At 46.7% G+C, this 21,411-nt stretch overlaps 2 protein-coding genes across 3 annotated transcripts; one reads left to right on the forward strand and one right to left on the reverse strand.

The window, feature by feature from the left end:
* The first annotated feature begins 185 nt into the window (after positions 1 to 185).
* LOC6592035 lies at positions 186 to 5,858 on the forward strand. The gene is made up of 4 exons (XM_026987969.1): positions 186 to 1,376; positions 1,437 to 1,679; positions 1,745 to 2,213; positions 2,266 to 5,858. The coding sequence occupies exons 1-4, from the start codon at positions 628 to 630 to the stop codon at positions 4,840 to 4,842; spliced, it is 4,038 nt and encodes a 1,345-aa protein (XP_026843770.1). The 5' UTR covers positions 186 to 627; the 3' UTR covers positions 4,843 to 5,858.
* A 2,749-nt stretch (positions 5,859 to 8,607) lies between these two features.
* Positions 8,608 to 20,499, reverse strand: LOC6592037 (histone-lysine N-methyltransferase, H3 lysine-79 specific). Of its 2 annotated transcripts, none has more exons than XM_026984435.1 (7): positions 19,373 to 20,498; positions 18,717 to 19,300; positions 18,474 to 18,652; positions 13,760 to 17,602; positions 13,434 to 13,691; positions 12,783 to 13,358; positions 8,608 to 10,424 (listed from the first exon to the last, which is right to left on the reverse strand). In XM_026984435.1, exons 1-7 carry the CDS (start codon positions 19,649 to 19,651, stop codon positions 9,292 to 9,294), a joined length of 6,852 nt encoding a protein of 2,283 aa, XP_026840236.1. In that variant the 5' UTR covers positions 19,652 to 20,498; the 3' UTR covers positions 8,608 to 9,291. The 2 variants fall into 2 exon arrangements, with proteins under 2 accessions (XP_026840236.1, XP_026840237.1); XM_026984436.1 differs by lacking the exon at positions 8,608 to 10,424 and adding an exon at positions 10,898 to 11,275 and having other exon boundaries at positions 19,373 to 20,499.
* Positions 20,500 to 21,411: the final 912 nt, after the last annotated feature.

Genomic DNA, 21,411 nt, shown 5'->3' on the forward strand with positions numbered 1-21,411 from the left:
CATGGCTAAATGTTTTGTATAGCTAGTAATATGCGACGGAAGAAAATAGAACTTGAATTCGTCAGTATATTTACGGTATATTTACGATTTATTATTATTTACGATCCGCGGTCACACTGTTAGAATCTTGTGTTAAAATTTTTAATAGAAAAAATGGATTATTCCATTTTATTTAGTTATAGTCTAATTAGAAAGTCGCATGCAGAGTGGCATTAGAATAGTCCAGACAGTTTTTACTCGACAAAGTGAGCGTAGCAAGGCCAGGGCGCCCGCACATCGCTCATCGAATCGCAGCCCATCGACAGCGAAAAGCGAAGATGTAAATGCTTTATTATCTTGCAATCCGTATCTTCCGTTGTGTCGTTTCGTCGTCGTCACAGTCGCCGTCAAAATGTTCGTCGCGCCAGTTATCGACTCCGCAATCTTCATCTCCTAAGGCACTCCACACCACACACGCGTCAGCTCGTCCGGCTAGTGCGTAACACACTCTCGGGAATCTTTGTGGGAAAGGGGAGATTCACACAGTAAAAAACAAAAACACAGAGCAACAACAGAGCAGAGCAAGCGAGCAGCTAAACGAGTGCTGGCAATCGGAGGCGCCGCTAGCACCTAGCCAGCACCTGTACCATGTCCGAGAAGCATGGCCAGCTGGGTGCGCAGTGGACGAAATCAGCGGCGGCGCCAACAGCCGCAGCAGCAGCAGCAGCTCTAGCCTCGGCTTCCACCCCGCTCCAGAAGCTCCCGAATCCGAATCCGAGTCCAAACTTTCCAGCCAGCAGTCATCCGTATGGCAACTGTGCGATTCCTGGACTCCCAGGCATACAGCCAGCGGACATACCGTATACCTCGGGACGGTTTCAGGTCCCATCCATCATCCATGCCAAGGCCTCGCCCCTGACTATCGTGCCAGTGGGCACTGCCATTGGGCCCCACTGTCCCCCCCAGGTCTCACCCACGAGCCACCACACAAATGTACCTGTATCCGTGACCGTACCCGCTCCCAGCGGCTTTGTGCCGACTCCGTTTACAAATGCTGGCAGTGGCACGACGTCCGTACTGCAACCGAATGCATTTGCAACGGCCGCGGGAAATGCCTTTGCGAATGCCTTGAACTTCAATACGGCCCAACAGCTGATGCATGCCATGAGTACAGGCACGGCAGCAGCCACCACCACACCGATCACAGCCACAGCGACTCCTGTCATAGCGGGCGGGGGTCCTGCTGCCCAGCGGCATCCCGTCGAGCCGGTTCCCACGACAAGCGGCGTCATCAATTCCACCATTGCTGAGAATGTCATGAATGCGCTGTCCAACTCGACCGCAGCCTCCGAGGAGAAGATGCGACGCGTGCAGCAGGTGATTGAGGCCAGCATTGAGTGAGTATATATATTGATTGGAGGAGATCTTTGTGGTATTTATTCTCCCTCCCCCTCCAGTGACAATGCGAAGCTACAAATCTCGCAGATCCTCGAACGTGTTGCAGTCTTGAAGCCAATCGAAAAACTATTTCTCTATCTGCGTTTGCCGGGGGAGTGCGCGGACTCGGATCCATTGAGACAGCCACAGAATCCGCTGGGCACACGCTCAGAGATCAATCACACCATCAATTGGGTGCGCTCTCACCTGGAACACGATGCACAGGTCTCCATACCAAAGCAGGATGTATACAATGATTACATGTGAGTGGGAGAACCTCATTTCCTCATTTCCATGGAAAACCCCTCTTAAATTCTTCCATTTGCAGCGCCTATTGCGAACGCCTGAGCATCAAGCCCCTGTCCACGGCGGACTTTGGCAAAGTAATGAAGCAGGTCTTCCCGGGCGTGCGTCCACGTCGTTTGGGAACGCGCGGAAACTCTCGCTACTGCTATGCGGCCATGCGAAAGACCACAAAGCTAACGCCGCCACAGTTGCCGGCGCTGTGCAAAACCGAACAAACCACAGGAGACGAAGGTGCTGCTCCAGCCATAGCCACTGCACAGATGAATCACTCCCCGGGTGTTGTGCTGCCTCCCATGCCAACAGGCGACAGCGAGAACTGGGATGTGGTGCGCAGTTGGGCGGAGAAGCTGTTGAACACAAAACTAGACAGCATTGCAGAGCTGAGCACGCGGATCAAGAGCAATAATGCCACGGTCATGGGCGTGCATTTGGGCGCCAAGAAGTACACACCCCGGGAGCCCAAAGAGAAGCGTGTTTTGGCCGTAAGTTTTGTGAGTCAGGGGCTACCACCATAGAATGGGTCATACAATCTCCCTTTTCCAGGATATGGGACCACTGAAGAAGCGACGCAAAAAGAAACGCAAGGGCTCGACATCCTCAGAGTCGAGCTGCAATCAATTGGTGGCTGGGCTGCACGATGCAGGCAGCAGTCAAGATGCCATTGATGAACCGAAGACGGAGCAGCTAGTAAAGATCAAGCAGGAGATTATAGACTCCCCCGTACACCAGTCCCAGCAACAACAGCAGCCACAGCAGCAGCAGCCCCCAATGAATTATCTGCATCAAATGATGCCCATGAACCTGGCCACAGAACAGCGAAGCAACAGTGCGGTGCGTAATCTGACGCCGAAGATCATGGAGATGGGCGTGGCTGTACCCCCAACGGTAGTGCTCACACAGCAGCAGGATGAGCCATCGCCCACAACGATGGTGATCAAGGACGAGGTGGAGGACTACAATACATCCAATATATTCTGCAAAAAAGTGTTAAAGGCCCAGCAAACGAAAGGATTTTGGGCCAATTCCCCGAGCAGCGGTACAACGGGCGGCGGGGGAACCCTGCTAGTGCCGCCCGTGATCACAACGACTGCGGCGACACCACCGCCACCGGACATCTCGCCGGGACCCATGTCCATGGGACCGCCAGCGCAATTGATGATTTCCAGTTCGGTGAGCCCCTCCAGCAGCATGGACAGCAACAACACCACACCGAAGGTGGTCTCCAGCAACATGATACTGCTGCGTGCAAAGCGCCTGCTGGCGGCGGAGAGTGCCGCTGCCCTGACGGCCGCTGCAGACGATTCGGGACTACCGGAGAATCTGGGTTTGCCCAGGGAGCGGGTGATTAGCATCTGTAATATGGATAAGCACGAGCTGGACGATTATTTCCTGCCCGTTGAGGATGAGGAGAACTCCGAGGAGCCCGACACCGAGCTGCTTCAATATTTTCAGATGGGAGACGCTGAGGAAAAACAACTGAATTCCTTAGATGCTGTAGAACAGAACAGAAATCCACAAGGAACACCGATAATAACGTCGACGACGACAGCGATACAGGCGGGAATGGCGCCAGCGATGCACCAGCAACAGACCCATACCCAGCACCCCCAGCCGCCGAATCGTGGAGCCACAACGGCCATGCCCTCGCCACAGGGGAGCTTGGTCGTCTCATCGACAATGTTGTCCGGTCAAGCGAATGTGGGTTCTGCCTCAGCGTCTCTGGCTTTAATGTCAAAGAAGCATCAACACCAACAAAACCAACCACAACAACAGCAACAGCAACAGCAGCTGCGAACCAAACAGCTGCCAACAAACGGCAATTCTAACCCGAACAACAGGCGAAAGATCAGCCTGAGCAATGCCTCTAGCAATGGCAGCAACAAAAATTGCATATTTCTGCCCATATCCCCCAACATCAACAATGGAAGCGGATCAGCAACAGCAGCAGCAACAGGAAGCACAACAACGAATCAAATGCCGCAGCATCAGAATCCAACAAATTCCAATCAACAAAATTGCTTTGCCAGTCCTGGCGTCACGCGGATGCGGCAACGTTCTAGTCTGCTGACCAAACAGCAATCCCTTGACTGCGATGGCAATCGTGATCCCATGATTGGAGCAACGCGTAGAAAACGCTGCTATGTCTATAGCTATCCCACAAGCACCTCGGCCTCGGCGCCGCCCAGCCCCTCGCTGCTGCAGCAGTGCATGGTGGGAAATTGGCCATTTGGTGGAGCAAACTCCTTCCAAGATACGAACAGTGCGGATCCCTTGATTAACCAGAACTCTATGGATCTCGAGACTAGCCTGGCCCTGACGGGTGGCGATGATCTGGATCTAACGGAGACGCAACGCTCGCAATCGGTGCCGCTGTCACAGCTACAGAGAAGCTGCCATCCATCGCCCAGCTTCAATCGGCAGGCCAGCTTTCAGGCCTCGAGCTATGCGAGCGACACCTTCTACTCGGAGAACAGCAACAGCCAAAATTCGGTGGCAGTGGCCCCCCTGAAGGACGTGGAGGCGGCCGCCGCGCTGCTCTACGAAGTGGATGTGGGTGCCATTGTATCGCCGAGCTTCAACAATAAGTTTGGGAACATATCCCAGCAAACGGCCACCACATGCAGCTCCTCGGCGGGCTCGTCCTCTGGCTACAGCAGCGGAGGCTCTGCGGGCATTGTCTCACGCTCTGTGCCCTCCACACCACTGCCGCATCAGCAACAGAACAACAATCTGACAGGCTTTAATGGCAATGGAGGTGGCAATGCCGGTGGAGTAGGAGGCGGCAACCTGAATGCCACAAATGGTTTCTTCAACATCTCGCCATCGTTCAACTGGGAAACATCGAGCAATAGCATTCAAGGGGGATCCTACCTCTCGTACAGCGCTCGCAATACGATGGATATATCCAAGTCGATGCCCACGACGCCCATAACCACGCCCTGCTTTCGCTATAGTCCCGTGGAGTTGCATCGGGATTTCCTGATCAATGGCTGCACCATCGACCTTGTGCCCTCGTCTGCGTTTGTCCCAGCGTGCAGCGATGAGAATCCCGCTTTGACCCTCAGCTCGGACTCGCTGATGGATGACAGCTCGCCCAGCAGTATACTGGATACCTTGTAGAATTTGCACGAAGAGAAGGCTCAGGAGGAGGTTACCGAACCCAGAGAGGAAAAAGGAGAGGAGAAGGTGGATGAAAAGTCTGTTTCCCAAATGCCAGAAGATGCCACAGTGGTGGCCTATCTGCTGGAGCATGTGGATCAGTTGTAGGACAAATCTTCGATCCGATCGTCTCGATTAGTTTCATTGTTGTGTTCATTTCGTGTCTAGTTAATCCCGTGCCTCAATGTATCAGTGTCTGTCTCTCTTCCACACAGAATGAGCTTTCTCTTCGCCAAAAACATCCCACACTTCCTGCTTAACTCTAAACTCTATACCACAGCTTAGCTTCGAGCCTTTCATTGGTTTCAAAACTATCCAATATATCCACGTGCAAAAACGAGCTAGAGAGAGAAGAGAGCTCCGGCTTGAGCTCCGCGATCTATCGCATCTATTGCAACCCTCAGGCCCTGTCCCCTGCCACTGTTGTATATTGTTATTGTAATATTAACCTAATCCTTAAACCAATGATGATTTCTGTATGTAAATGGATGATAGTTTTTACTGTTGAACAAACCTTACAAAAAACGAAACGAACTTAAAGTCTGAATGAAGGAAACGTGTGCAGCGGTTTTAAAAACGGAAAACAAATTTACAAACAATATGTAATTGTAAAACGAATGTACATCTTAGAGAACTATAGAGCTACATACAGTCTCGGCATTCGTCGAGTATTCCTATGACCCCCAGAACAGTTTCTAGAGTGAGATATTTCCCATGTTTATTCAGGGGTCATATGGAACGGAGATTGTCAGAATTCAATTGTGTGTTTGTATGGTATTGTACGGTATTCAATTGTTCAGATATGGATATACATAGCTATATGGATAGGCCCCTCCTTCGATTTTACTAACACTATTCCCCCCCCCACTCACAGATCGTTCTATTACTATACTTTCTATCTGTCTTTTATATGTAATGCTTTGATTCTTCTTCGATTAGATGTAAGTGTTTGTTTGTTATAAATGTTTTTTTATATATTTTTTGTTTAAATCGCGTTTTGAATTGCGGTTAGTTCTCTAGGATTTTATCTTAACTATCACCCTACCCTATGACCTATCAGCCTTTGGATTTCATGCGAGTTCTCTAGTGTCTGGAACTCTAGTTGTAATTTCGTTTCTTGCAGTCCCAGTTATTTTTCTTCCAAATTTTAACAATACTTAGCTTTAAAAAAAAATTTTCTAATTCAGAATTTGTGCAACAAAGTCTATTACCCGAACACAATTCCGTTCTAAAAAAACAATTTTAATGTGTCTAAAGTTTTTAAAAACATATTTGTAAAAAATTAAACAAAAAAAAAATTATTAATGTGCTTTATTGTAAAACAATTCATGTGTAAATGCATATACCACAGGAAAAACCAGAAACAAAAACAAATATACATACAAACCTAAAAAAAAAAAATATACACACATAAATAGTTTAATAGAATGTTATACGAGTACATTAAAGAAATATACACTCATTTACACGCGAAACGCTAGGGGAAACAATTGAGTTTCAGCAGAGCCGAGAATTTCTTATATGCATAGTCAGCAACCGTAATCATAGAGTCCTACAATAATCAGAAATCCACACTAAATCCAATACAAAACAAAACAATATGTATTTAATGTCGTAAGTTCTATAAACGAAAGATTAACAAATGCAACCCCCTAGGATCCTCCGCTTTCAAACAATTGATAACAAATATATGTATGTATGTATGTATGTATGTATGTACTATGCAAATAGCAATAGCCGATAAGTATGGTATGTAAATTTAGTGGAACATATTTGTCACCGGGAACACTTTATAGAGATATGTATGAAAATTGATATGCAATTATGTATACAGCAACAGAGCATTCAATTTAAAACGGAACCAAAACTGTACTTTTTTATAAGATATTTGAATGACATAAAATACAGAAAAACGAAAACAGAAATGACTGCCCAGATCTCTCTCTTTTTTGATCAAATTTGGGGATGGATCAGCACTGGGAATGCTGTTCCCTACAGACGATTTACAGCCCAGTCTTTAGTCTCTTACTCTTTGGTTCCCGGTCCCAGGAAGTTCTCATTCTTGTGCCTCCGTCGGCACTCCGTAAAATGGTATGAATGTCCGAAAGTATCCGATAAAACATTTGAATATTTTAGGGACTTTTCCCTTCCTTCGAAATCCCACTAAAACTCACTTCATTGCATTTGTGTTAATTATATTTTAATATTTTTTATTAAACGTTTAAGTTTAAAATAATAATATGCAATAAATATTTGTTAAATATACATAATAATACCTTTTTAATGTTAATATGTGTGTGTGTGTGCTTATTAATGTGTTTTCTTTACTTCATCTCACATTTTTTTCGCCGACATTTTTATATAATCTTTTTATTGATTTATTTTATTATTTTTTGTTTTTTTTTTTTTATAAATTTTACATGTAAATTTAACTATTCTTTATTAATATTTTATATGCATTTTACATGACATTTTGTTTTAATAGCGCCAAAATAATATTCCATTTGCTACAACACTTGTTTTTCATTTTACTTCGTTTCTCATTTCCGATTTCCCCGATTTTAGCTCGGACTCTGTATATAATGGGTATATGCCTATATAATATGTACATAATATATATATTGTATGTACGTATAAAAGTCGTGTGTACTGCCCCTTGAAGTATTTCTATTAGTTCCATAATATTGTTGGTTTTTTTTTAATCATTACTACGCTAATAGCACATTTGAAATTCCCTTTATTTGCTATATATATATTTTTTAATTATATGTTTTTGTTTTTCTTTTAATATTATTGGTATTATATGCATTCCTTTTTTTTTTGTTAAATGTTTATTGTTTGCTAATATATTTTGTTGGTGTTATGCTGGTTTTTTGTTTGTTTTTTAAATGCTTTTTGTAAATCATTTTTTAATTATTGGTTTCCTGATATTTTTTGCTGAGTTCCTTCCCCGATTTCTATATATTATATGTATAATATATGTATGTATATATGTTGTATATGCCTGCTATTATATATTTATATATATATATATAAAATTGTTGTTATCTCGCTGAGGTGGAAAATTCTTTAATTAATAAGGTTACTTGTTGTTCTGTTGCTGCTGCTGTTGCTGCTACTGCATGTTGCATATTGCATATTGCATGTTGCTTGTATACATTATCTAATTTCCTCTACTGTTCAGTGTTTTTTTTTTGTTGTTTTGGATTTATTGTTTTTGCGATTAAAGTACACACCATCTTTGTTGCTGCTGTTCTGTTTGTTTTTTTTGAGCACTCCTATAGCACCCCATATTTCCCATATTTCTATTTCCATATTTGCATTATTAAAAAAACAACTTTAGAAAAAAAAAGATATATGAAAAAGTACCAAAAAAATGTGAAATTGTCTTGTGCCATATATAAATATACATATATATATTATATATCGTTATAAAGTGCTGCTCAATTATTGAAATATTATTGCTGCCAAGTCTCTTAATGCAAAGAAAAAACTCTTGCTACTTTTACTTTTAATCTTTTACTCGTTTAATATCATATATTTCTCATATACGAATATTCGTTTTCGATTTTGTTGGAAGCAACGTTCTTTAAGGGCAAATCGGGTCACGGGTTCGGATTTCGATTTTGGAGGGGTTGGTCCCAATTCATCTTTCGTTTTTAAGAACAAAACCAAACACAAAACCAAAAGATGGAACAGAACAGAAGAAAAACAAAGGTTCTTTAATTAGTTGACAATTTGTTTTATTTCAAAATTAATAATAAAGGCAAAAACTTTCAACTTAGGGACAAAAAACGTAATTAAACAATAAAAGAGACAAATAATTAAATACATAATAGTTGGTAATAATTGGTAATCGGTAATATAGAAAGTCAGTAACATTGTTCAATCAGCAAAGTGTTGTGGGGTTTCTCATATTCATTCTCATTCTCGGGGCTCATCAACATCATTATGATCCTCAAACTCTTCTCTTACAAAACTAATATGAAAAAACGCGTCTAGCCTAATTTAAAATGGTTTGCAATTCTCAAATAAAAACACACTAGATGTAGAAGTAGTAATAGTAGTAGTTGGGGGCGGGGCAGGATAATAACTATATATAGTAGAAGGGGCCGTGCAGGTCAGAACTCAAACAAATGTGAGGGACGATTGGGTGGGCGGAGGGGGGCTATACAATAAGTTAACTATGTGGAAAAAACACAATTCATTTAGTTAAAATTATAAAAAAACTGTTTAGTTTTCTTTTTTAAATACATACAATATAATCCACCACATCGTGTGTGCACATTCAAACAAAATCTGGCTAAAAAAAAAGCATGAAGCATTGCATACTTTTGTGGCGCATGGGGCGGTTTTTGGATTTAATTTCCTTTTCCATTCAGCAAAATTGAACTAAATTAGTTTACTAAATTAATTACTCGTTGTGGTGGTGGTGGCGTTATTATTATTGTTGTTGTTCGCCCCGTTCGGAGGGCATGTGGGTGGCAGCAGGCCGTCGCCCGTCTGACTGCGGCTGTCCAGCGACCAGTCCCAGTCCTTGCCCTTCGGCCGGAACTTGGATGATTTGTGATGGTAGCCGGCATTATGGTTGGCACTGTGGTGCGGCGATGATTTCTCTTTCGGGGATTTGCCCGATTTACCACCCATCATGGAGGCAACAACTCCTCCAACACCGCTGGCCGTGTCCAGCAGGGCAGGCGGTCCATTCCCAGCCGCATCGGCTGCTGTGGGCGGCGCACTGGAATTGGAGTAGGCCAACAGCTCGTCGCAATCGTACTCCCAATTCCGCTCGCAGAACTTCTTCTTGTAGTGCTTCTCCGAGCCGCTCTTCGACTTGCGCTGGTACTTCAGTGGTATACCCAGCTCGTTGCCGATCCCCAAGGGGGCGTTCGCCAGCGGAGGCGTGGCCACACTGGCCGCACTCGGACTCGGGGTCCGTGGCAGGCCGACATCCGACAGCGGCGGCGAGTCAATGGCACTGGGATCCACCGGGGAGACGGTCTTCAGGGAGCTGCCAGCCGTGGACTTCATGCTGCTGTCGCTCAGATGATCCGTCAGATGATGATGCTGCTGCTGCTGCTGGGATGGCAGCTGCTGCAGGGGCTGCTGCTGCTGCTGTTGGTGATGATGCACCATGTTGTGGGCACTGCTGTTGCTGCCGCCACTGCTGCTGCTGCTGCTGCCACTGCCACTGCCGCCGCTGTTGTTGTGCTGCTGCAAATGATTGCTCAGATTGTGCACCTGGCTGCTGCCGTACAGACTGTGGCTGCTGCTGCCACTGCCGCCACTGCCGATCGGTAGCTCCAACTGCGAGGAGCTGGACGACGTGGACAGAAACGTGCGCACTGCATCCGAGTTGCTGCTGCTGTGCGTGATCCCCGAGTCCGGCGATGTGTTGCAGCTGATCGAAGCCGGCACTGTGTCCCCGTCAATGCTGCGCCGTGTCTTGTCCAATTCGGTGCTGGCAAAGGCCACCAGTCGATCGAAGCCAGAGCTCACGCGATGCTGCCAATGGGACTCGTCATCAGCGGCAATGACATCATCTGTGGGATACGGAAGAATCAGCGTTAAAATGGGATATATTTGATGATCTTAGCAGATCCTTGAGATCTTGGATTGTGAGGTGATTTTTGGATTCATTTTTGTTTTTAGGATTCGTCGTGTGTGCGTGTGCGTGGCCCTAAGCATATTGTTTGTTTTTTTCGGTGGTACAGTTGCGTTGCGTTTTGCGTGCAGCGGGGGAAATGTTTTGTGTGTGTGTGTGTGTGTGTGAGTGGGTGGACACAAGGGGGTTTCTGTGGTGTGTGTGTGTAAGTGGGTTAATGAATAAACGAAAGAGAGTGGTTACGAAAAATGATAATTGAGAAATCAAAAGAAAATCATAAGTAAAATCATAATCGTTTAAAAGGAAAACCAATTAGCGGCAACAGAACTTACCTCATGCTCGTTAAAATTTTCATAAAAATTTGGGTCTTTTTTTTTAATTTACGGATTGTATATCTGTTTTTGTTTTTTGGCATATAAATTCTGTACTTTTGTTTTTTAGTGGGTAAATTATTAAACGCAAAAAATTAAATGTTTGTCTTTTTTCTGTCGAATTTTTCGTGTTATATGGGGTTTATCTTTTCCAACAACAAACATGTGTTTTAGGTTGTACGAATCTCGAAAATCAATCGATTTCGATTCAATGGTTATTTGGGGGATATACTGTGGGAGCAACTACTACTACTACTATCGGCCAGGACATATCCATTCAAATTCAAATTCTGATTGTAATTCTGATTACTACTCTCATAGACGAGTGCCGATAGTTTCGTTGCGCCCGACAGAGTCGTGCGAAGGCGACGTCTGGGATCGTAATTAGTTATAGTACGTTGCGTTGCCAAATCGTTAACTGTATGGAGTAGAGCATAATAGAATAGGGATCATAAGGAGGGCTGGATAAGATGGTTTAGGGTTTTGTTTGTTTTCGGTATTACCAATTAACTTTGTTTGTTTTTGTTTTCGTTTAGTATAATTGAAAATTAATTATGCATATTATTTGTAATAACATTCCAGAAGAGTTTGAGTTTGAGTTCGATTTGGGGTTAATTTTGAAATTGTAATTTTTACAAAAGAGTTTTGAGTGTTGTTTGTGGTGTGTGGTGTGTGTGTGTGTGTGTGTGTGGGGTGTATATGTCTCTCGGATGGCATGTTATATATGCAAATATTTTTATGATTGATTTGGCATGACGCTTAGGATAAAGAGGTGGGAGGCGTAGAGGTGGTTTATACTATGCCAAAAATTATAGAACACATAGAAGACGCATGGAAATTGGAGTCACGATTTTCATTTAACGAAGAGCTTGACAGGGTAGCAGTTCTTTCAAAGAAGGGACGAGAAGTAAGCAGTTTTTCTAACAAAAAGGGTAAGCAGTGAACGAGACGTTAAGCAGTTCGTTTAACCAAGGGAATGAGAGTGCTTTCTCTTCTTAAAATCCCAGAAACGACTCTATGTGTTCTATAATCTTTTAATAGTACTTTTTAGCATGTTCGAAAGTTGTTGGCTTTTGGTTACAGTTGATTCTTGTTGTTGGTCTTTGGTTTTTTTATATATATATGATACAAAAAATGTTGCTTTTGGCTTGAATATTTTTATGTGTGTGAAAAAGTATGACAAACCCGTTTAATAATCGTACAATTTATTCAGTATAATTATTCTATGGACTAATAAGAAAAAAAGGGGGGAATATTGTATATAAATTTATAAATTTTGAATCATTTCTTTTTTAGTTTCTTTCAGTCTGCATTTTCTGCTGCACAGCTCTATTATTAAAGCAAATAAAGTATATTTAAAAAAAAATAATAAAAAAAAGCCACTCCAAAAATAAAAAAAAGAATACAAAATTAAGCAATTGAAAAAACAGTGTAGTGCACTACGTGTAAATGGAGACAAAAACCAAGGCTACAAAACAACACACGCAACATTTAAGGAAATTTTTTTTAGTTGATTTTTGTTTTTTTTTTTTTAATATTTAAATTTATAAATAAGAATTGTATAATTTTGTGGTGCATAACAATGTGTGTGCGAGCGTGCGAGTGTGTGTGTGTGTGTGTGAGTGTGAGTGAGTGAGTGTATGTGGTGTCCAAAAATCAAGTGGAATCAGATTTGGAGTCGGAAGTCGAGGAGCCCTCATCCGAGACCGACTCCTTCTCCGGTTCGACCTTCTTGATGGTTAAATCTTCTGCCACCCACTGGGCGTGGGAGGAGAGTCGTGTGGAATACTTGTGCTGATGGTAGAGGCGATTGTGTGACTTTTGTTTTTGCTCTTTGTTATTGAATACTTGTGCAGGCGGTGGTTGTAACGGATATTGGTGTGCTTTTGTCCCTATCTCTTGGGATTGGCCCACATATAGCTTACCATCATCGGCGGCATTATTGGCATTGGCATTGGCATTGCGTTGCATTACCCCCAATGTGGGAGTGGTGCTGTGGCTGTGGCTGTGGCCGTGACTATGACTGTGGCCGTGGCTGCTGTGGCTGCTGCTGTTGTTGTGGCTATGACTGTGGCCATGGGAATGCCCCAAATGTGCAGCGACTCTCAGATGCTGCTGCTGCTGATGATTGTGATGATGATGCTGCTGCTGGTGGTGGTGCTGCTGCTGTTGCATCACATGATGCGTATTCGTGGACAGCTGCAGCGGTCGCTCATCGCCCATCAGGGAATTGATCTCCGGACTCATCAGCAGCGGTGGCTCCACAAGCATTTTCCCATTGTTAGTGTTGCTGCGTCTGCCGCACGACGAGGACGAGGATGAAGGCGTTGGCGAGGGCGTCGTGGCATCGTGTGCCGGTGGCGGCTGCAGCACCTGCCCCCCATTGGCATACAAATGGGCATGGGCATGGGCGTGGACATGCGGCTGCTCATAGTGGGGTATCTTCGAGGGTCGCGACGGCTGATGATGCGGCGCCAAAGGAGAGGTTCGCTTCACCCCAACTAAAAGGCAGAAACAAAGTTCAAAGATGAGCAACGGATTCTCGTGTTATTTGTGGCATAGATTCGACAGCTTACGCTCCACTTTGTGCGGTGTACTGCCGCTGCTGCTGCTACTGCCGCTGCCGTTCAGGTTCGCTGCTCCATGATGGATCGGATGGTGTAGATAGCTATGGGCGGGTGGGGCCTGTCCATAATGCTGCTGCAGATCTGCTGCGCCTGCAGACGGTGCCGACGCAGAGGATGAGGCAGCTGCTGCTGCACGCCTTTGTCGCTCTTCGGTCTCCTCTTTGTATTTCCTGGCACGCACATGATCTTGGAGTGAGGCAGCGAGACCTAAAGGAAGGATAAAGAGAAGGTTCAGTGAAAAGGTATCCCCGCTAAGGATTCCCTGGAATACTTACCCTCCAACGGAGGATTGGCGCCATTCAGACGGGGTCCTCTCAGAGCTGCCGCGCCTCCTCCTGCTGCTCCTGCCCCTGCACTTCCGACGTTCTTGGTCTTTTGCTCATCGTGGAAGTACGCCTCAATGCAGCCCTTCATCTCCGCTCGCGGCAGTGCCACCGTTTGATACGAATCTCTGACAGAACGTGCCGGCGTGGGTGTGGCTGGCGCCGCCGTTCGACCGCCACTCTGTGGCGCGCTCTTCTGGACATATGCCACATGTGCCAGGGTCGCCAGGTTGCTGTTGTTGCTGCCCTGCCCGGCAGCGGCTGCTTGGGCTGCTGCTGCCCCACCGCTGGACACATAGTTCGTGGGATGTGCCTCCTGCGACTCGTCCGACAGCGGCCGCACATGCACTCGCTCCGGCCGCTGGGCATTCAGATTGATGAGCAGCCGCTCATTGGAGGAGGCCCGCTCGTTGAAGGCCCTCTCCATGAACTGGGTCCCGCTGGTGCTCATATTGACGGCCGCATTGATGATCGTCTGATGGGAGATCTCCAGCGTCCGTTCAATCTCCCCATTCACCAGATCCCCAATGGTCTTGCCCGTGGGCGGTGGCGGCAGGCCCTGCGGCGGCGGTGTCGGCTGCGGCGTCACATGTTGATTGAGCTTCTCCTGCGACAAATGACGACGCAGCGCCATCTTGGCCGGCGACACTTGCGTGTAGTCCGGCTGCGAGGAGTTCGAGCTGGGACGACTGGGCGGCCGTACGCGGTACGCCCCGTAATCCGAGTTGGCGGAACTTGCTCGTGGCAGCAGCTCCATGTTGTGCGGCTGCTGCTGTGGCGGTGGCTCCACCAATTGATCGCGACTGCTCGAGCGTTGTAGAAGATTATCCGCTGGCGGGGCCTTGAACTCTTGCGGATGCGAATGCGAAAGCGGATGGTGGTGGTGATGATGATGGAGATGCTGCTGCTGCAATCGATGTTGTTGCTGCTGTTGCTGTTGTTGCTGCTGCTGCTGCTGATGATGCTCCTCCGCTCGCTGTCGCTGTGCCACATGCGCGGCCGCGGCCATCATGAGGGCATGCTGCTGTTGCTGTTGCTGCTGCTGTACGAGGAAATGCTCATAGCTGCTGGCGCTCACCGAGGCACGGCGTCGCTGGTAGCCCAAGTCCGCCGGAGTGGGTGCCGTTGGCTGTCCGGCCGCGTACAGCGCTGCCATGTGGGAGGAGACCGGCACCTGTGGCGGTGGCGGCGGCGGCACTGAGGCGGCGCCCGAGGATGGTGTATGCTGCTGCTGCCTGGCGGGGGAGTACTTGCTGTGCTGCTCCTTGGCTGCCTGATATTTGCCCGTGGGCGTGCTCTTGCCGCCATATGCCCCGTACGGGAGATTCGCGGGCGGTGGCGGTGCCGTCGAGGCCGTGGCCCCCGCTCCGGGTCCCGGCAGTGGCGGTGTGATGGGCGAAATGGTGGTATTCGCATTCAGATGCATCAATCCCTGGGTGGACACCGTAATGATGTTGTGCAGACTCGAGGGCGGCAGCTGCTGCTGCTGTTGTTTGCTTCGCTTCGACACGGGACTCTGCAGGGGCGATGGCGAGGGTTGTGATGGAATTTCCGGGGGTATGGCCTTGCTCCTCTGCTCCTGGTCCTCATTCAGGGCTGTCGTAATGATGCTCTTCAAGCGATCCTCAAAGTTAGCCACCTTCGGGGACTCCTGCTTGCGGGCGGAGAGTCCCGCCAGGCTCAAACCCAAACTCAGGCCCATTCCCATGCCTGGCAGCTCGCATTTGGGCAGCAGCGAGGGTGCCACCTGCAACTGTTGCACTTGCATCTGCTGTTGCTGCTGCTTCGGTGCTGGCATCAAAGTGCTGTCCTTGTAATGATGTCCTCCCGCCGCTCCCGGCGAGGATTTAATGCTCACCGAAGCCGCAGCACCGGTGGGCATTTGCGGCTCCTTGTTTTTGCCATTCAATTGGTACGGCGCCGCGCTGGTCTTTGCCTGGAAGGTGCCTGCCTCGATCTGCCGGCATGTCTCCACAATCTTCAAAGCCAACACCTCGGGATTTTCCTCCTGGATCTTGCCCACTTCGGGCACCTCGGGCCACTCCTGTGACCGCACGCGATGCTCGCGGCTGCGTCGGGAACCCTTGACGCCGCTGGCTTTGGGTGGGGCAGGATTCAAGGCAGGATTTGGGGCTGAAGCAGAGCCACTGCTGCCGGCGCTGCTGCTGCTGCTGGTGCTGCTGCTGCTGGCCAAAGTAATGTTTGTGCCTTGGGCCAGCAGTGAGGCCGCCGTGCTCCTGTCCTCGGCCGTCTTCTGCAGCACTGTCGTCTCCTGTTCGATGGTGGAGACCTGGGCGTACAGCTTCTTCCTTTGGCTCAGGGTGTTCGCTATTTCCTTGAGTACCAGCTCGTGGGCTGTCGTCTCCGAGAGCTCTGACGGCAGCTCCAGCTTCACTTTGCCATTGATGGGGCCATTGCCGCAGAGCTTCTGGTATTCCGGCAGGTTCTTCAGCTGTTTGCTGAGCAGCATCTTCTGCTCGCCCTCGTAGAAGGTGACCTCGTTCCTCATTTTGCTAACCGTGTGCTGCAGGTCCTTGTGCCTGCCCACAATCTCCTTGGCCTGGGCAATCAGGTCGTTCGGTGAGTTCACATTGATGCCCAGCTCGTTCATTCGCACCTTGAGCAGCGCCACACTGTCGTCAATGAGGACTTTGATCTGTTTGTCCAGCTGGCTGGCTCGGTTCTTCAGGCGCGACATGCGCTCCTGCTCCTGGGCAATGTTCTTTTGGATTTGCGGCAGATAGGCGTTCGACTTCATCACATCCATGAAGGACATGTACTGCGAGCGCAGGCACTCGAGCAGGATCTGCAGGCCGTAGGGGGTGTCCTGCGGCGCCGCTGGTATGTCCAGCTCGCGATGGGACATCGTTTCCGTCAGCAGCGACGTCAGCTGCTGGTCGACGGTGCCCGGTGCCGCTGGCAGCTTCTTGGCCGCGGAGTCCTGTGTGGTGCTCAGGACCGTCTGCTTGTGCAGCGCATCCAGTCCCACGATCTTCAGGGACTTCCTGCCCCTGCCACCGGCCCCCTTCTTCATGCGTCCCTTGCGTCCAGGGCCGGCGCTGGCGGCACGCGGTGCATCCTCCTTCGAGGACGAGTCCTTGCTGGCCAAAGCCACGGCGGCGGCCGCCTCCGCCTCCCTCTGGGCCGCTGCCGCCGACTTGCTGGCAATTGCCGCTTTGCGGGTGAGTTTCTTCCGCTTCTTCTGCGTGGCAGCACGCGCCTGCCGCACACCCGTGACGCTGGTGTTGCCCCCATTGCTGTTGCTGTTGTTGTTCTCCTCATCGTCCGACTGGGAGCTCTTGCCCTTCGAGCTGGAAAAGTCGTACCACAGGCGTCGCGTCATGGGCCCGCTGCTGCCACCGCCACCGCCGCCATTCGAGGCGGATGTGGTCGTTGTGGTGGTGGTGGTGTTGCCGCCATTGCCATTCGTTGCCTCGCCATCGCTCTCCGTGCTGCTCTCCATGTCGAGGCTCCGCTGTTGCTGCTGCTGCTGCTGTTGTTGCAACTGCTGGCGCGTCTTGGAGGCAGCTGCTGTGGCGCCACCGCCTGCTGCTCCTCCTAGTCCGCCGCCGCTGACATTCGCCGGGGATTGCGATTGATGGCGCTGATTGATGGTCGATCCTCCGGTGGGTCCGTTCGATTGCTCTCTTTCGCGCTGCAGATGATTGTTGTTGTTGTTGTTGTTGCTGCTGTGGTTGTTGTTGTGATTGTTGTTATGATGATGATGATGATTGTTGTGCTGCTGTCCAACGTTTGCCTCACGCTTGGCGCGATCACGTGTGGTGCGAACGGTACCTGAAGATAAGAGAGAGATCCTTCGATTAGTACATCATGATTGAAGGGAAAAGATATAGCTTCAACACCAAGAAATGTATGCTTTAAGAAGATCTTGCAGTGGGATTGGGATTTAAGTCGATTTCAGGATTGATCACAGGATTTCATGATTGACTAACGCTGGAAATAACCGATAGCCGTGATTGATCTTGAAGAAAAATCACAATTTAAGCGAATCTTGTGATTGAATCCCAAATTTAAATGATTTACGTGATTGATTGATTGATTAGGTTTATTTCTTGCTAGATTTTCTGATTGATTGATTTTGTGATTGACAAACACTATATTTATCCAATCCATGATTGCTCTTGAAAGTTGTACAAATTTAAGCGAGTTTCATGATTGATCTGTGATTGAAACGATTTTTGGTTTTGATTGAGTTGCTCATTCATTGATTTAATTGATTTTGTGATTGGCCCACATCAGATTTATAAGATATCCATGATTGATTTTCAAGAAAAATCAAAATTTAAGCTATTTTTGTGATTGATTTGTGATTGAAACCCCAATTGAAACGATAAACGTGACTGTTTGAGGTAGAAAATCAATTCGTGATTGAAAAATTGATACGATTCTGTGTGCTATTAATGCTTGATCAGATTTTCATGATTGATCTTAAATAACTACAAAATAAAGCGATTTTAGTGATTGATACAAGTTCATGATTGATAGACTGATACGACTTTGAGAGTGATTGATTGATTAAACCAAAAAAAAAACTAAGAAAAACTACAAAAAAGCTGTGATTCTGTGATTGTTTGGTGATTTATCGATTCTGATCCGCAATCCCTTTGTTAATCCTTCCGTCAGCCTTTTCTGTCAATCAACTTACCAACATGCTCGTGATGATCGTTGCCGCCTTTGGTTTTCAGCCGCTGAAAGTATCGCTCCAATATGGTGCGATCAATCACATGCAAATAATACGAGACGGGCTTGCAGGTCCACGAAACAGAGCCCTTCAGTGGCGGTATTTCGCTCACATGCATAATGGTGCCGATATCCGAGAGGTTTCTACAACAGAAAGGCGAACAAAGATTAGGATTAAAGTACTGGAAGGTCGAGAGTAATCTCTTACCTATCGGTGATACGAAAATTCAAGGGACAAAACGATTTGGAGGACACAACCCTGGCACCGTCGCGCAGATCGGCAAAACGCTCCTTCAGCTGATGATCGACCGTCGGGCCAAAGGCGAAATTATTCACAAAAACCAGCGTCGAGGAGGTGATCTTCTCGCGATGTTCGTCCACCAGGAAGTCGCCCTTGATCAGCTTGTACTCGCAGTAGCGTTTGCCGAACCAGCCCATGTGCTGGCGAAAGAACAAATCCATTCGTTCGGCATAGCGGGCGGGTGTGTCGGCCTTCTCGATGCCAATGCAAGTCTTCAGCGGAAAGGATCCGGCCATTTGGAGTACCACTTGTCCCACACCGGAACCGAGATCAATGAACGTGTCCTCCTTGCTGACGGTGACATGCTTGAGCATCTGCTGGACCAATTCGTATGACGTCTCGCCATAGACCTCCGGCGAGAAGGGCTCGTATTGGTTGAGTTTGTCCGGATCGAGAACGGCAGCATTGTAAACTAATTGCAAAATGTGTCTTAGAAGGCTAGGGTGAGCGAACTTATTCAATCGCTCGGCGGGCAGTGACGTTCCTTTTTCCTAAACGAGGAAGATGGAGGGAAAACCATATAATAGGGATCTTATGCATAGATATGGCCACGGGATACTTACCAATGCAACAATACTGTCGACGGCCTTGTTGAAGCGATCGACAAGATTTGTCATAGTCTTATAGCAGGCAGTGTCAATTTGATTGAGATTGATCTCCTCGAAGGCCGATTGTATCGATGGCAGATCATCGCAAACGAACTTAATCGTATCAATGATATCGATCCCATTGTCGTGCTTATCCTGTCCATGGCCTATTTGCAGGGGCCAGGCGTAGGCAATCGTTTCCGGGGAGCCAGAGGGCGAGCGCAACACCAAGTCCTTGACCTGCGGTGTTGCCATATTCCTCGTTTGCGTCGCCTCCCTTGTCTGCCACAGCCGTCGGTTGTTTTGTGGCAAGGGAGGATCGATTATCGATGATCGCTGGTTTAAGCCGATGGTAGTACTGATTCTTGATGATGATGGAAATATTGGCCTAAGATTCGGATAGGATTCTGGTGTCGAGTGTGTGTGTGTCGTTATGTTACGTTTATGGGTTACGTTTAAGGACTACGGGCTATGTTTCTCTTTTCTTTTGTGGTTGGTTTTTTTTTTTTTTTGTTGTCTTAGGAACAGTGGCAGCGTTGGGTTTAATAATGTATATTTTGGGCTAAGAATAATTATTATTTATACTCTTCTCTCCCTCTTTCTTTCTGTCTCTCTCTCTCTGTCTCTTCACGTAACGTTACGTTGCGTTACGTTTATTGTTACGTTATGTAGCTGCTCTTTAGATGCTGCTGCTGCTGCTGCTGCTTCTGTTTCCTTCCAGCTCTTCTTTCGCCTTCTGCTATCCTTCTGCTTCTGCAGATCCTTCCTCTGCCCGTTCTCTTCGTCGTACCCTTCTTCCTTCGTCCTCCTCCTCCAGCAGCAGTGGCAGCCAGTGTTGGTAATGCCCCAAAATACAAAAGTAACTGATGATAGTTGCGTAATTTAATATTTTGCTGTATGCTAAGAAAACGATGCATTTTCCTCAATGTTCAGCAACATTTTCTTCATCGATAGGTTTTCGTCGTCTCCGGGAAATGCCTCCACTTTTTTCGCATTTAAAGATCGCTGCTGGCATTCCAACTGTTTCTTGGTTTCATTCCACTGCGTTCCAGGGTACGCATGGTTTGCCATTTACCGTTGTCATGCATTTTTTTTATGTACAAAATTTTTTTTTTTTTTTGTTCGAGTCTATAATTAAGAGAACAAAAAGGAAGAAAAGACAGAGAACAATGGTAAATCATAAGTAAATCAAGGTTCCGTGATATGCGATAATCGAAAATTAAAAAAATAATTAATAAAACCATAAATTGGGGTTGATATTTGATAAATGGTAGCGTTAATGCGAAAATGTAGTCTACATATTATTGAAATGGGGTTTGCTGAGATTTGTACGATTTTCTAATTAAAATGCGGCGAAAAAACGATTAACATTCTATATAAATATGATATGTGGAGTGATCCTAATTAAAGATGTCTATATGGAAGTTATTTTAATGGTTAATCATTTTGTAAGAGAGTTTTTTTTAAGTGGTTTTAAGTTTTAAGTTATTCATGGTGGAAAATCGGTTTATTCCGCGAAGAGAGACAATTTTTATCCTCCATATTCTATATTTTATCCATGCCAAAAAGGAATACCTTATTCCATTCCAATCTCAGTATTCCCACAATACCTCACCTTTTTTCTGCGTTATTCCACACTTTGCAGAGTTTCATTTTATTTTCAGTTCGATCTTAAAGCTTCTCTTCAAACATTTTACTGTGAAAAGTATCTTGAAAGTATTCCCACACTCTGGAGATTTTGCTACCCGGGACAAACATACATATATGTATATTCCCACTACATTGATATGCAACACCTCTTTTCGTTCCCTCTATATTTTTGCAACAGGGTAAGGGTGACTTTCATATGATTTTTGTTGTTTTCTTTTTATATTATGCTAATTAGTCATTCGAGGCACGTTTCAGCGCAATGCCTTTGCCTTCTTCTTTTAATATTTATTTTTTTTTTTCGTACTGTATTTTAATGTGATTCCATTATTTTATTTTTTTGGTGGGCGTGTAGACGACGTCGACGA

Source organism: Drosophila persimilis, unplaced genomic scaffold (assembly GCF_003286085.1).
Source record: "Drosophila persimilis strain 14011-0111.01,24,50 unplaced genomic scaffold, DperRS2 tig00000000-arrow-pilon, whole genome shotgun sequence".
NCBI lineage: Eukaryota > Metazoa > Arthropoda > Insecta > Diptera > Drosophilidae > Drosophila > Drosophila persimilis.